The sequence below is a fragment of the Drosophila melanogaster genome, chromosome X (assembly GCF_000001215.4).
Source record: "Drosophila melanogaster chromosome X".
Taxonomy (NCBI): Eukaryota; Metazoa; Arthropoda; class Insecta; order Diptera; family Drosophilidae; genus Drosophila; species Drosophila melanogaster.
Window position 1 is genome coordinate 15,042,328 of NC_004354.4, and position 14,971 is coordinate 15,057,298.

General features: G+C 43.9%; 2 protein-coding genes across 4 annotated transcripts in view, besides 1 other annotated feature; one reads left to right on the forward strand and one right to left on the reverse strand.

The window, feature by feature from the left end:
• Positions 1-14,971, reverse strand: part of hiw (highwire) — a 53,293-nt gene that overhangs the window by 32,191 nt on the left and 6,131 nt on the right. For both annotated transcript variants that reach the window (NM_001298329.1, NM_078604.4), the window contains exons 6-13: positions 14,773-14,912; positions 14,150-14,709; positions 13,044-14,091; positions 12,712-12,990; positions 10,101-12,648; positions 9,894-10,041; positions 9,730-9,832; positions 9,531-9,666 (exon numbers count right to left, since the gene is read on the reverse strand). In NM_001298329.1, coding sequence (NP_001285258.1) covers positions 9,531-9,666; positions 9,730-9,832; positions 9,894-10,041; positions 10,101-12,648; positions 12,712-12,990; positions 13,044-14,091; positions 14,150-14,709; positions 14,773-14,912 — 4,962 coding nt within the window. The remainder of the gene's footprint in view (positions 1-9,530; positions 9,667-9,729; positions 9,833-9,893; positions 10,042-10,100; positions 12,649-12,711; positions 12,991-13,043; positions 14,092-14,149; positions 14,710-14,772; positions 14,913-14,971) is intronic.
• On the forward strand, positions 1,796-9,515 carry CG5541 (uncharacterized protein). 2 transcript variants are annotated; one of them, NM_206715.2, is made up of 5 exons: positions 1,796-1,956; positions 6,552-6,938; positions 7,434-7,811; positions 7,873-8,032; positions 8,088-9,515. In NM_206715.2, exons 2-5 carry the CDS (start codon positions 6,780-6,782, stop codon positions 8,780-8,782), a joined length of 1,392 nt encoding a protein of 463 aa, NP_996438.1. In that variant the 5' UTR covers positions 1,796-1,956; positions 6,552-6,779; the 3' UTR covers positions 8,783-9,515. The 2 variants fall into 2 exon arrangements, with proteins under 2 accessions (NP_996438.1, NP_996437.1); NM_206714.2 differs by lacking the exon at positions 1,796-1,956 and having other exon boundaries at positions 6,601-6,938.
• Positions 5,665-6,274: a mobile genetic element.

The following is a 14,971-nucleotide window of genomic DNA, read 5'->3' on the forward strand; positions in this document are numbered from 1 at the left end:
TGGCTTACACAGCTGTTTAGCTGTTTCGAACAAACGGCTACTATAAACAAAAACTGAAAATAATATCAAATTGAATCCCAAAGACAGAGAGACAAAGCCCAAGTAAAATGCCAGGCGGGTGTGCTGAAATTGCATTTTGAAATGTTGCTTAACTTGATTTGCAAGCGCGATCGACGAGCTGTTTCGTTGCGAATTAAACGTTGTTGCGGCTTTTGCAGCCGCGGCTGCCATGCAAATGCGTTCTAAAAGCCTTTTCGAGTTATTAATGTGCATATATGGTCAGTAAGTCAGTCAGTCAGCTTGATCAAAATAAACGCCACACTGCGAGAAAACCAAATCAAGTGCATCAAATTGGTATGAAAGGGCGTTCTTTTTTCGTTTGAAAGTGTATTTTCCAAAAAATATCAAAATTATCAAATTTGTTATGTTTTTTAAACTAGCATGTTTAAGTCAAGAATATATAGAAGGTATATTACACTTTTAATCATTTCAGTGCAGGCATAAAGGAATGTGTTAGCAAAAAGCAGCATACATTTGTTAAATAGAATAGGCATATTTATGACCGAATTACCTCACAGTCATCCATTTCAAAAAGTTAAATCGCTTGCTTGCTAATAAATTCTCCAAAACAGCCATAAATATGAAATGCTCAATTTGCCATACTATTTATTCGCATACAGGAATGAGTTCACCTATTCAAAGCTTGAGATATGGAAGTAACGCAACTTGGGAATCCGTTTTAAATTAAAATAGTAATGTGGAAAAGGGTAAATAGTGCCATTACAAACCGCTTTATCTGCGGAGCCTTTCGTCACATTAGTTTTTACATACATACATATGTACATATTTACATAGCCTGAATCTTGAAAAGCGAACCGCTAAGTGCTCCATGTTTGCAGTTGCCATCGAGTAAATTTGATTTGATTTGTGTTGATCTACTGTCCACCTCTTCATTCTCCCCATTTCCCATCCTTTTCTCGTCTTCTCTTCTGCACTCTTCTTTGGCCCCTCTTTCATCGCTTTTTGCGGGGGCTTTTTAAAAAGTGTCAAGTAATGCGTGGCATCGTTCAATTAAGCGCAGTGCAAGAAATTCAGATACAGATTTAAATTAAAATCCATGCTCAGCTTTAACTTGACATACACTCAGAAAAGCGAGGGGAAGTACCAAAAATTCTTCTGGATTCCATTTACTTATAAGTAGAAAGTCAAAAATTCGTTCAAAAGGAACAAATAATTTTGTTTTACATTTTGTGCAGCTAATAAACGCAAAAATTCTTCACCTTTTTGTGTGGTATTTTTTGGTTTAGTTTTGAGTGTTTTGAGCTGGCGATCGTTTGAGAGACGCAGCCGCTAAATCGCCGCAGCCAAAGCGGCGCTCGTTCCACTGAAATCCGCTCAGAAGAGCGCAGAGAGCAGTTAAAAAATCTACGACAAAAGGGGAGAATACAACAGTGATGATAGCGCCGAAAGTGGCGGAAAAACGCTAAACAAAATTGAAAGTCACATCTAAACATTACGTATACGCCGTAGTGGTGACAAATTACACATACGACTAGTTGAACGGACTGAATTAAATTACTTTTATAATAGTTATAGCTTAACAATAGTTGTAGGCGCTACTCGTATTGAAAATTTATTATGTAGCGAACGTTCGCTAACATGTTTTTGAGTGCCTTGGTTAGTTTAATTCGACCCATTAGGTCGAATGAAATTCTGGCACATTAGTAGCCAAATGAGCATCACTGACTTCTGGCCGGAGGTTGGGCATTCGCGTTTGGCGTTCGCCGCTTTGGCGCTCAGTTTGTCATTTGCACGCGCTTACGCCGGTTGGCCGCCCAACAAAAACAAGGCTGTAGAATACATAAACCGCCTGACCGACCGCTCGCGTGTTTTTAGTTTTAGCAGCTAATATAAATACATAAATGCGACTATTTACTTGGGCAATTTGCGACTAAGGTGCGCTTAAATACAACACTTATTTTTTTGAGGTGCTGCCATCGTTTTCATATGTGCCAAAAGCCAAGAGTGTGTGCGTTTCTGGAACAGCCATAAAGTTCAAAGTAATAAAAAAAAAGTAATAGGGAGAGAAGGAAAAACTGTTTGCAAATCTGCTGGGCAAGCCAAAAAAGAATGCAAATAAACGGAGAGAAAGAATTCTTTCCTCTTTTCAGCTCTCTTCTCCTGATTTTGTTACTTGTGATCACAGCCCACGCATCAAAACAAAACAAACAGAACACAAACAAACCGAAGCCCCAAACAAGAATTTAGCATCTCTCCATTCTTGTGTTTTATTCTTGTTTCGCTTTTTTTTTTGCAATTCCCCCAGGGGAATATAAATTAGCAGTGTAGAATTGTGAACAAACGCCCCCTTGCTAAATAAAATATACATGTACATATGTATATACGTATTTAAATTGGCAGACACCTTGCCATATATCCATATCCATTATGTCCGCTGCTCGTCATCATCGTATTTCGATACTTCAAGGTTAAATGACGTCGGAGAAAAGCAAACGTTAAATAAAAATCTGTTTTTAGTTGGCGTTTGTCGTAAAAACTGTTTCGGATCGGCAAAAAGTCCAACCCCAAAGTCATTGTTACAAAAAGGTATTCGAAATTTGCTCCAGGCCACAGTCAAGTCTCTGAAAAACGAACCCTTTTGGGTGTTAATTGGATATCCTTACTATATATAGAAACAAATCACTGTTGTTCTATACAAATTCAATAATCCCTTCGGATTCTAAATTAAATTGGTTTTCTTTGAACCTTTTTAGGATTTTTAGCGGTATAATTTATATTTTGAGTTCGATTTCACTTAAGGAACTTTTACTTTTACGAAATGTTGATCGAAAATTGTGCCAAGTGTATGGAAAGAGGTGGCGCAGAACAAAAAAGCAAAGCAAATGCCCGCTTTTCAAGTAGTAGAAAGCAATGAGCAGGCTAAAAACATTAACCCCGTCAAGTGCCCTCAGCATTCTACGTACTACTACTTTTTCGTTTTTTTAGGCGGTTGGACCTTTGGCCAAACCTAGCTTCGCTTTTAACAATGAACTTCGGGCTCTGAAAGAAAGTTGGTGACTATTTTGCTAGAGATAAGAATTGCTTAATCGCTGGAAAGCTTGTAGGTAATTGTTTGACACATTTAGAATGAACGCAGAAAATGGCAAATTCAAAAAGATTGGAATATACTCCTAAGCTAAGTCTGATGAAAGTTGTATCTAATCATTTTTATTTATATTTATATAAATATTTTAGGAAATGAAAACAGCAATCTTTCTTAAACAAAAGTTACATCCTTTTTTATGCATAAAATACGAATTTAAAATGTTCGATATATCGAGGTAAAACTTTAACTCGCAAATTTCCACCATGACTGATTTCCCCAGACATAAATACTCCAGTTAGTCATTAAGTTTACCGTTAATGCCATTCGGCTGTGTAAACTGCATGGAGTAATACGTTTGAAAAGCACTGGTAACAAAATACACATGTGTCATCCTGCGAGAGTTGAGTCAATTGTGAGGTGGTGAGGCAATCCGACTCATTTAGTTATCTTATCGAATTTACCGATACTAGGTGGTGATAAGATAGTGCCGTTTCAAAAACCGTTTCGAATCGGGCAATCAATGGAGTTCGTCGGCACTCCACCCAGTTACTACTACGATGTGAAGCAGTTTATTGCAAGACTAGCTTTCGGTTTGTTCAGTTAGGCCTCGATTAAATTCAAGTCATTTTGCACTGCATTGTACAGTCGATGAAATGTGCTACTTATGATTGGCACAAGTGATTGTGGCCAAAATAACGATAGTGGCGTTAACAATATGCCAAAATACATGTAGCATACACACGTGTACATACATTCAATTTGAAAGCATTGCTAGAGCCCAATGATTGCAAAAATCCCTAATGATTTTTAATGTCCCGTTGAAAAGCCTATGAATATTAACTGCAATATTGCACAATTCCACTTACAAGCTGTCATAATTGAGACACTAGGATTGTGGATTTAGTAATAGTAAGTTATGATAATAACTTATCGCACATAACTAATTATATTTATTCTGTTAAGAAAGGTGTGCTTTTTTTAAATTTTAAATGCGTATAGATTTTAGGGCCAAAAGGACATAATAGGACATAAAAGCACTATATACACATATCATAATTGCCGCCTAATTGAGCGTAATTAAGGGGCGTAGTCCAAGGGGGGTTTTTATGGGCAGTGATTCTACGGATTTTACAGTGCGTGTGCGCGACTTTCTACTTGGCAGGAAATGCAATTGCGCTTTAATTCAATTTCCTAACCGCAAGTCAACTCAATGAACGTCACTTGATTCAACCCCAAAGGGTTGGCCACCGCGTCTGCGGCGCATCCGGAATTCTAAGGCCCCGGGCCATGAAGCAGCATAGTTAGAGTGGGCAATAACGTATTATGACTTTATATATATATTTCCCTTGTTTGCAATGAGACATTTGTCCTCCACTATCTTAATTCCACTGTACTTAGACATTATCTTGACAATATATATTTTACCAAAGTCAAATGAAATTGCAAAAGTACCCTTTAAAAGGTAGACTTTTTACAAAACATTTTCAAATACTGCAGTTTGAATATGTTAAATGGGTAATACGAATACAGCTCTATGGCATACTTGGCACAATCGTATATGATTTTGAACTTGTAGCCTCTGGAATGCCCATTCGTGCCGGTTTCTCGAATTCTTCGACTCGAGCGCAAATATTTAAGCAGTTGCCACTTGAGATCGAAATGGAGACTCAACTCTCGACACGACTTAATTTTCCTCTCGCGCAAATTGAGTTCTATAAACAAATGGGAAAACGAAATGGCCATAAACAAATAACAAAGCATAATTGCTCATGTTCGGGCTACCATCAGAGACCCATTTCCAGGGCCAGAGAGATTTTCAGTCCAGAGTTTGGCCTCAGAATTCAATTAACGGATGGAGGAAACGGTGGTGATTGGAGGGCAAGAGAAACTACTGACGAAGTGATCACAATTGGAGAGGGTGTTGTGATTCAATTAGACCCTCGTCCACGTCCACGACTTGAAAAACGAGTGTGTTTGCAGATCGTTGGGCAATATCGTTAGCTGATTATGATCGACACTCTCAACTGACACCACACCCCCCTCACCACCCCTCTAGTAGTTGGTCGAAATTCGCCACAAGATCGGTAATCGATCACTTTGTTTGTGGAATATGTGAAATTTTATTATGTCGTTTCTTGTGACACTTTTTTCACTCACACTTAACTGGCCACTGGAATTTTTATGTATAAGAATTGATCTGCCACTTTTCCAAGAGTATTAAAATTTTGTCGCAACTTAAAACCAAACACTTATCATATAAAAAGATCAGGAAACTTTTAAGAATGTTAGAATATAAACAAAAATACTTATGTAAGTCGTCTTCGTAAGTGTCTCACTTTTCGTAATCTCGATCCAACTAAAAAATAAATTAATAACTTACATACGATCCTGGTTAAATAATAAATCGTGGCAAGATCAGAATACAATTTTTTACAAATAACGTAGAATAATAACCTTGCATCCTCTACAATAGCGAAAGAAATAATTGAAGCTTTTGAATTTCAAACAAATATAAACTGAAATCTTATCTAAAACAAGTCAAAAGGAATACGTATAAATACAGCTGTGTTCATAAAATAAGAAGAACTTGAGACCCGCAGGTCCCAAAGATAAGATAAGATACAAAATTCCTATGATTCACAGTTTAAATGGTCAATTTTGTTTTTATAATATCATTAGGATTCCCAAGTTCAGCGCAGACTGTATGTCCCTAAAAGATGCAAAAGTATTGACTTTGCTGTAACGAACTATGCGTCTATATCTGTGGTTTTACGTATGGTACCACGGTTTTCGTGCTTCCATTCATATTTAATGGCATTGGATACCATTTTGACAGAACATTCAAAGGGTTTTTGAATGTCCTTATATGTTTTTTCTTCTTTTCTTAGCTTAAGAATTAACATTCTTTTCTCCTGGGAGCAGTGCGGTCCTCTACCCACTAAAATATTATTTTTTTTTTTTAATTTATTGCCCTTTTAAATATATGTATTTACTTAACCAAAGACACACTTTCTAGAAAATATTGATCATTTTCATTTTTTTCCTATCTACACATTCCATTTTACAAAAATAAGTGGAATAAAAAGTCGATCCCGAAAAGGGACATGGAAATATACCGTTGTATTTCTTAGTTTCCCTTGCACTGCTATTTTGTTTAACACAACTGTATGTACTTTGAAGGATCGGAAACGCTTCCCCTTTGCCTGTCGCACATTCCAATTTACTCTACTAGTAACGGGTATCACAAATCATAAATTTTCAAAATCAAAATTGTGGGAGTGGCAGCTTTTGGCTTTTGTACGCGTTAGGATGGACGTAGCAATGTTCTCAGCACCTGCTATAAAGAGAGATATATAGAGCTTGATTACAGAGAGGGACACACACACACACACACACACGCCATGCAAACGCACACGACAATAAATGAGCTTCACATGTATTATAGATAAGAAACACCTTGAAAGATAAGGCTGGAGCGAAACGGTCTATAATCGGCAGTTCTACGGAACGCTCACGGCGAAGAGCAGTGCACAGCGGAGCGGACGGTAAACACAACTAGAAAATGAACAAAGAGTGGACCGGAGAATAGAGAAGGCGAAACGAGCGAGGGCGCGCAAAAGGCACCAGTTAATATGAGTGAATAATTGGCCACAGGCGGATCAGTTGACCAATCATGCGGAATATCAGAAATCTCAAGGATCCGACGACATGGACGCGGATTCTCCTGCCGTTCCTCTCCTGCCTACTCCTCGCTGTCCAGGCGGATCTGGTGAATGTCACCTGCGGGGAGTATGGCAATACCATCACTTGCGACTGCAATAACTCCGACCAGGTGAGTCAGTTATTTGGCAAATACCTAATGTTTGTATATTATCATTAATGAAAACGTTTAATGATATCATAGCCATAATTCAAACGTGGCTGACATTTCTGCAAGCATAATCAGCAAAATTCTGGACTATTTTTTGAATTTGCATTGCTTTTTTTTTTTGGTTTCATATTAAGATATTATTTTATACATAAATAATGACAAATGCATGGCGAGGTTCTACAAAGTACATCAGTCTTTTGTCCTACTTACCAATGAGTAATAATTTAAGCAACATTTTATCGCTATGCTTTATCTATAGGCCCAACTGTTAGATTAGTTATAATGCGACCCGATTTGTTGTGCTTTTTCAAGCGAATGTTATACATTGTAGATGCTTATAGATTACATATATTCCTAGAATAACTATACTAAGTCACATATTTATGGTAAGAGAACTAGAAATCTAGAAACTTAACTAATATTTTTATAAACCTCATCCTTTTTAATTATTTTCAGACCATGGCTTTGCCATCGTTGCGCGGAAATGTCTACATGATTGAGATCCGCAATTGCCGCGATCTTCTGGTGGAGGCCAATCGGCTGGCGAACACGATGGGCCTGCACAAGGTGGTCTTCCGCCAGGTGGGCCAACTGGTGCTCCGGGAGCACGCGCTCAGTGTGCCGCGATATGCCAGCAATAAGGCACTGATCGTGGAGTTCGAGCAGACGAACCTCAAGCTGATCGAATCGCATGCCATCAACGGCAACATCGAGGAGATCTCATTCGTGGGCGGGCGGATTGAGCTAATGAAGCCTTTCGGATTCACCACCACCAAGGATAGTGCCATACTGCTCAAGCTGGACGGGGTCACCATTCAGCGCATCGAGAGTCAAGTGGGTGAAAGTATGTTGTGGTAACTATAGTCTATTACTTAAATCCTGTTTGTGCTTATAGGCCTTTAAGAAATTCGCCGTGGAGCAGATGAGCATCGCCAATTGCCAATTCCTGGGCGATCTGCCCACGCGTGCCTTCTACGAGCTCGAGGTGACCAACGAGCTGAGTCTGCGAGGTAATCAGTTCCAGGAGGTCCACTCCCATGCCTTCTCCTTCAAGCGTAAGTGTTTGTCAGTATTTAATTATGAACAAAAACCTAATTGGATCTGCCTCAGTTGTCTCCAAGTTAAGCCTGAGTGATAATCATTTCCTATCCGTCGATGGTGAGTGGTTGGAAGCCCAAATCAGAGATGCGGCGACAATACGAGGAAACGAATTCGGGGCCACAAGTGAGATTGCGTTTCGCAGCCTCACCGTTCATCGTTCGTATCAGTTGAGCGAGCGTCTGGAGCTGCGTTTCCACAACAACAGTCTGCGCAGCTCGCGACCAGGTGCAGATCCTCGGGTCGATGGCACCGCCGAGAATGTGGCACCACAACCCCTTCAATTCGACAATAGCTTCGCGCTCAATGTACGCGATATCCGCTATAATAATGCCTGGAGCTGTGAACAGCTGGACAGGAATGTGGAGCCACCATTGCCGCGAGCGGAGTTCTTCCGACTGCACAGCGATCAACTGATGTTCCATCCGCCCGATTTTGGCGGACAAGGCCAAATCCAGCCGTATATCCCACTTCGATCCCTGATCACGGATGAGTGCCGCGAGCGCAGCTACATGGCCTTTATTATCTCGGGTAGTGTTCTTCTGGGACTACTGCTGCTCCTCCTGATCCTTTTGCTGTGGTGGCGAGTAGTCCAAAAGCGACGACGTCGTAAGCTGGACGTAGTGCAGCCGGAACCGCGCACTTACAAGGAAACCCAGATCGTATACCAAATCGAGAACGCTGGCCTGCTAAAGACTGATTTGTAGACGGCAAGGAAAGACACATAGATCACAGATGCCTGTTTTGGACTGTTTTTCAGTACCATAGCAGATCATCTACCCACAAGAGACACACAGCTGAATGAAGCTAAAAGGAGCGGTGGGCGGTGGAATGGTTGGAGCACCATTGCCACCATTACCACCACCGATCATACAGAACCACCAATGCGTGACCTTTCGCTGTACCAAAACCATAGCCTACAGTTAGTCGTAATATATCTTAATCTAATTATTCATAACTCGCAATGTTCGTCAGTTGTAAGTGGCCCATGTATATAGTCGCATGTAGGCTGGGATCTTGCCCAAAAATATCCAGGTGGATTAGCCATATCCCACCAAATACGTATGTATATGGAATAAATCAATTTAAAGCCAAAATGTGGTGCTCTTAAATGTATATGCTACATATGTACATATATGTTAATACTATTTGGAAGCGTAATTTAAAATAACAAAATTTGGAGGACAAAGTCAGCTAATAAAATATTGTATACAAATTGCGGATGACAGACGAGATGTACGTGTAAACAAAAGTTTTATTGATCCCTATAGCTTTCGAAAATATTTTTAGAAACTTGACACATGTTTACAAGATAATCATAAACTTTCAAAGGGAAATAGTGTTGGAAGGAAGCCCATTTTTGTTTACGATATTTAAATATTTATAAATAATATTATATTTCCCATTTCCCAAATACATTACGATTTAAATAATGATAGTACTTAAAGAACTCACCCGATGGGTAAATATGATTCCAAAGCCTGGTGAACGGTCAACTGCGGTTCAGATAGGGCAAATCCTTTAGAGAGCAGGGTATGATGAGTGTTGATGGTCTCCTCAATGCCGCTCATGTCCTCCACGTCTTTGTCATCTGATGTGATACATATTTGGTTTTAATATAATCCAAAGTAAAAGTAATACTCGCATAAATTACCTGGCAGATTGAGCTCCTTCTTCATCAGATTGGCACTGCACATGCCACCCAAATAGGCCAACTCCTGTTCAAGTCGTATCAGACACGAGTTGCTGGCATTAATCTGAGCGAGATGGAAGAACACGGTTTAGAAAGAGATAGTATTACACACGGAATCCACTCACCGATGTGGGATTGTCATAGCCAACCACTAGACACTTGAAGCCATAGCGATTGTTGTGCGGATCCTGGGCGTAAAGTGAGGCTGTTTCCAAGGAGAACTCCACACAGTTGCCGGGCAGAATGAGGACATTGTGGAGCCAGGTGGAAGCACTATAATAATAAGAGCCATCTAGGATCATGACTCCTCATTGGAATATGTTGCTACTTACGTATTAAACTTCTTGACCACAATCCACTCCCTGTCATTGGGATCCTGGCTGCGCAGAGGCATTGAACTGGGTGCGGCAGCAGATCCCGGAGCATTTCCACAACCTGGACTCCGGCAGCAACTGGCCATGGTCAACTGGACACTGGCGGAGCGTTGATGGGTGTTCGGTGCTGCGCCACTACCGGCGATGCCACCGCCCGTGTTGCGCCTCCTGTCCCCCGCTCCATTCACATTGTTATCCGCCTGCTCCAAATAGTCATCCACATGCGGCACTGGCGGCGCCTGCGATGCTGGACGCATGGGAATCGACAGGAGCAGGTAATCTTCCAGTTGAGCAGTGCCACACTGCGGGTCAAACTCGATGGTGAGCCACTGTACGCAAGGTGGAAACTCCACGCGATAGCTACTAATGCTAGCACTCTTATACGGATGGTCACTCTCCACTACACAATAATGGTTACTGGTGGTGCTGCTCGAATTGGAATTGCCAGAACCAGAGGTCTGTGTAGCAAAAATAGCCGGCTCCGGCTGTCGCTGATCCTTGGACACGTGCAACTGATTTAGGGCCGCGATATGCGGCAGAATCTCCTTGATTAAGCCCAGAATCTGGACGGAACTCTTTGGATCACTGCAAGCCAAATTGGCAATATGTGCATAGACCAGTGGCAGTAACGTGTGGAACATATTGGAGGCGGCCAGATTAAAGACCTCGAGCAGCTGCACTGCAGCTGCTTGACTGCCCACTCCTGCCACTCCACCAGATCCATCTGCCACACTTACTCCGCCACCGGCAGCCATGCCGGCAACCTCCAGCGGAGCCTCCTCCGAATCGGAGTGCAGATGCTGGGGCATTGACTGTTGAGCCGATTGCTCTGCGAACTCAAAGTCAGCGGTTCGTTCATTGCCATTTATCGGAACACTTTGACTTTGACTCTGACTTTGGCTTACACTTTGGCTTTGGCCATTTCTCAAGTCTGCCGATTCCTCGACTTCGGTGGCTCCGATTTCAATTTCCATCTCGAAGGGATTCGTGGATCGCTTGTCGAACTTTAGGGTCTCCATGAGACCCTTGCTAAACGACTCAATACGTTTGCCCAAATCCCTGGCTGTGGACAGCTGCGGATCTATGGCTGTTGGCAGGGCAGCTGTTCTGGAATTGTTTGCCCAATTGATGTCCATGTGCTCCTCGATGGGTGTGATATTGTGCTCGGAATCGATGGTCTGTGTGTGATTGGAACTATTATCTGACGGCGAACAAGATGCAGCCATCGCATTGCGTGCCAAAATCAGCAGTTCAGTACACTTTTTGGTTATATCAGCGGCGATCTGCAGGGCTGTATCGCGGGTGGAGACCTCGTGGGGACCAAGAAGCATAATGCGATCCTCCAAATGAGTTGCTACATTGGATCCATCGCCCGTTCGTCCACTCGCCGAGTGTCCATCCTGTTTCATAGGCGTGCTGTAGTACAGGATGCAAGGCAATTGACCTCTAGCTGGAGTGGTTCCATTGAAGCTAAGATCGCATGCATAGAAGTGGAACTGGGCGCCACAAGGCCCTCGAACCGCCGGCATTCCCGCGTCGCCAGAACAAGTCCTTGCTCCTTGGGAGCATAGACGAAGGGCGTAGCGGGCATTCTCCTTGATATGCACCGGATGGTCAAATTTGATCTCCGCCAGATCGTTGTGAACTGCATCCTGATCGTAACTGCCGGATACCGATTCCAGGGTCTCCCACTTGTGCTGCGGCTGCAGATCCGCCGTATTATCGTACAGCAACTCCAATTGGTAGTCATAGCTCCCGGATCCCGAGTAAACCATTGCGCCAGCTATGGCCACACCAGGTCGATCCACGGCGAAGGCAATAGCATCGGGTCCAAAGTTTCCGGTATTCCAGGTCCTACTCACATCGCAGCGGGCAAAGCGAGCTCCCGTCGAATGAAGGGTTCTGGGTGGCATGAACAGCTTGTCATATTCACCCATCGCCGTTTGATAGACAATCTCGGCCAGAACTCTGGCCAGCAGATGACAACAGTTGTCAATCAAGCCTTGATTAACACAATCTTTACCTCCGGGATAGCCAAGACTTCCTAAGCTCCGGCTGTATATCGCCTCGATGCGAGAACGTATGGGACTGGCAATAATGTCTAGCAAACGCACGAGTACATCCTTAAATGTCCAGGAATTGCTCAGAAAATCACTCTTCTCCTGCTGTGTGCGATATATCATTTGCTCCACCAGCACGGGATACGGATGGGCATCCGTGGAGGAGAGCATGGGCAAGCCGGAATTGTCGCTGGGACTGATAATTGACTGGCGTTCGTTTCCAGCCGCACTAAGGAGTGAGAAAGTGGCTCTGAGTTTAACCGATGGCGAGCATAATCCAGCAAGGATCGCGCTTAGCAGGCGGGAATGCAAGGCTCCACGATCCATCTGAGCAAGCAGATCGCACAAGCAGTTCCACTTCAACGAGGACGTCGGATAGAATGCATCGAAACAGGCCACAAAGCTCAGATGACACTCGTCGAGAATCTCCAGCGATAGTTCATAGCCTACAAAGTAAGAGATATCATAGAATAGAATAGGTAAACTATAATTTCCAGACTTAAACTAACCCTCATCCGTGGCTATATCCTTGAATATGTCATCGCAAAAGATGCCAATGAGCAGAGCTCTAACATTGCCAATGCACTCCGCCAGCTGGATGTTTTCCATGTTGGTCTTCCGGGTGACGGGAGTTCCGCTCCCAGGTGCCACAGCTGCCGAGGCCGATGTAGATGGAGCTCCTCCGCTGCTGGCACTGCTAATCATGGCTGGGGCCACCGATGTGGAGGGATCACCAAAATACTTAGCCATTACTCCTGCGTTGCCCACCACACGAGGGGTATTCTTGTCTATAAATGAATATTATTGAATATTACATTAAAATGAAAGCAAAGGTGTTCACCTTTGTTTGGCTTAGACTGAACAGACTTGGCAGTGGTTACTACGCCACTACCATGGGCTGCATTGGAGCCACCGCCCGTGGCCACCGATGTGGAAGAGTTCCTCTGCGGGTAAATCTCGATTGTGTACTTGCGCAACAGGCGGAGACATGACTTAATGACATAGCCGAGGTACTGCAGCGACTGTTGCAGCTGCAATGGACGGGAGCGATCGCGCTCCTCGCGCAGCTGCAACTTAAAGCAATCCCACGACCAGCTTAGCAGGACCACCAGACTCTCGAAGCACTCACGACTCACACTGTTGGCAAAAGCCCGGGAAATACGCTGCACAGGATCGGCGTCCATTTGGGCCGGCGTCTGTTTGCAATCCTGGGTGACCAATCGGTACAAAATCGCCGGTATCTGGCCAGAGTTGACATCGGTGCCGTTGTTTGCCTTTTTGCTGGATTTGAAGGAGAAAACCACCTGATCCTCGGTGGTCACGGACGCCTGACCGCAGGATCCGCAATCGGAGGAGGGACCTGCAATCCGGGCCCACACCAAATACCATCTGCCAGCTACCGCACTGACCGGTTTGGGCAGAAGGATATGATGTTTACTCCTGGCGCCGCACTCGTAGGGCACCTCTTTGGTCTCGCTGATCAGGATGCCTTCCTTCTCGTAGCCACCACCGTCGCCGCCCAAATCGAAGAGCTTCAGTTTGCAACTGTACTCCCCGCGGCCACCGAACATCCCGAAGCCACAGATCACAATATCGGTGTCCGCCGAGAAGCGTATGGCCTCCACACTGTGGCCGGAGTAGCCCCATCCGCCGCCAAAGTTATCGAACCGATTGACTACCTGGAATTCACCGGCCTGCGTTTCTGCCGTCTGTTGGGTTTGCTTCAATAGAGGCTGCTCAAAGCACCCGGGTATGTTGTCCTGCGCCGAAGTGAGGATGTCGAGACAGGCGAGTAAGTTCAGGGAGGCCTGCGAGCGGGCCACACGCGAATCCACCCGATCCGGCAAAGATAACTCCGGCGAGAGCAACGATCGATAAGTGGCCGCGTTCTGGAAGATAGTTTAAGATAAGAGGAACAAGGAAAACTGATTTCATCTATTAGCTTACCGCATCGCTGTCGTTGATGTCACTGGCCACCACATTGTGGCAGCGTAGTTTCCGTGCAGCTCCATCGAAAACCCAGAGAACATTGTATGTGGGATCCATGGTGAAGGCTAGTTGTGGTGGCGATGGAATGGGTTCCGGTGAACTCGTACCCTGTTTGCCACCACGACGACTCCTTGGCACAGACCCCGCCGATACCGGTGTCCCAGGTGCTGCTACTGCTGCTGCTGCAGCAGATGATCCCACCTCCGGTAGCTGTTCCTCAAAGATCTGATTCCTGGCCTCGTGCATGCTTCGGGACATCTGCTCGTTGATGGGCACTCCAGCCGTAGCTGTGCCCGTCAGAGCCGCAAGAAGGGACGAAGTGGAGGCATGTGCCGGCGAATCCGCAACCGGAGTAACGGCCACATCCAAATTGGAGTTGATCTCCGGTTGCTGTTGCTCCGGCTGTGCTTGCATCAGTTTCACAAAGTTGGTTTGTCCACGATAATGGGCAGTACAACTACCATCCCGTCGATTTATAGAGAGCGTATGGAAGGACAGCGGAATGCTGGGAATGAGCACTATATCGGGGATGAGTCAAATATTAGTATTTGATTTTTTTTTAAATCTTGTGAGAAACTTACATATCGTCTTTTTATTGGCCACCACATGCATCTTGGGCAGCATTTGTGCCGTGATCAGGGATTCGTCTATCTTGATAAAGGTCTGATCTCCATTGGCTCCAATCCAGGTTACCTTCTTGCCATAACAGGGACCCAAACCACTGCAAAGGATAATAGATAATCATTAGCAATCCTTATTCTACTAATGTGGTTTTTTCCA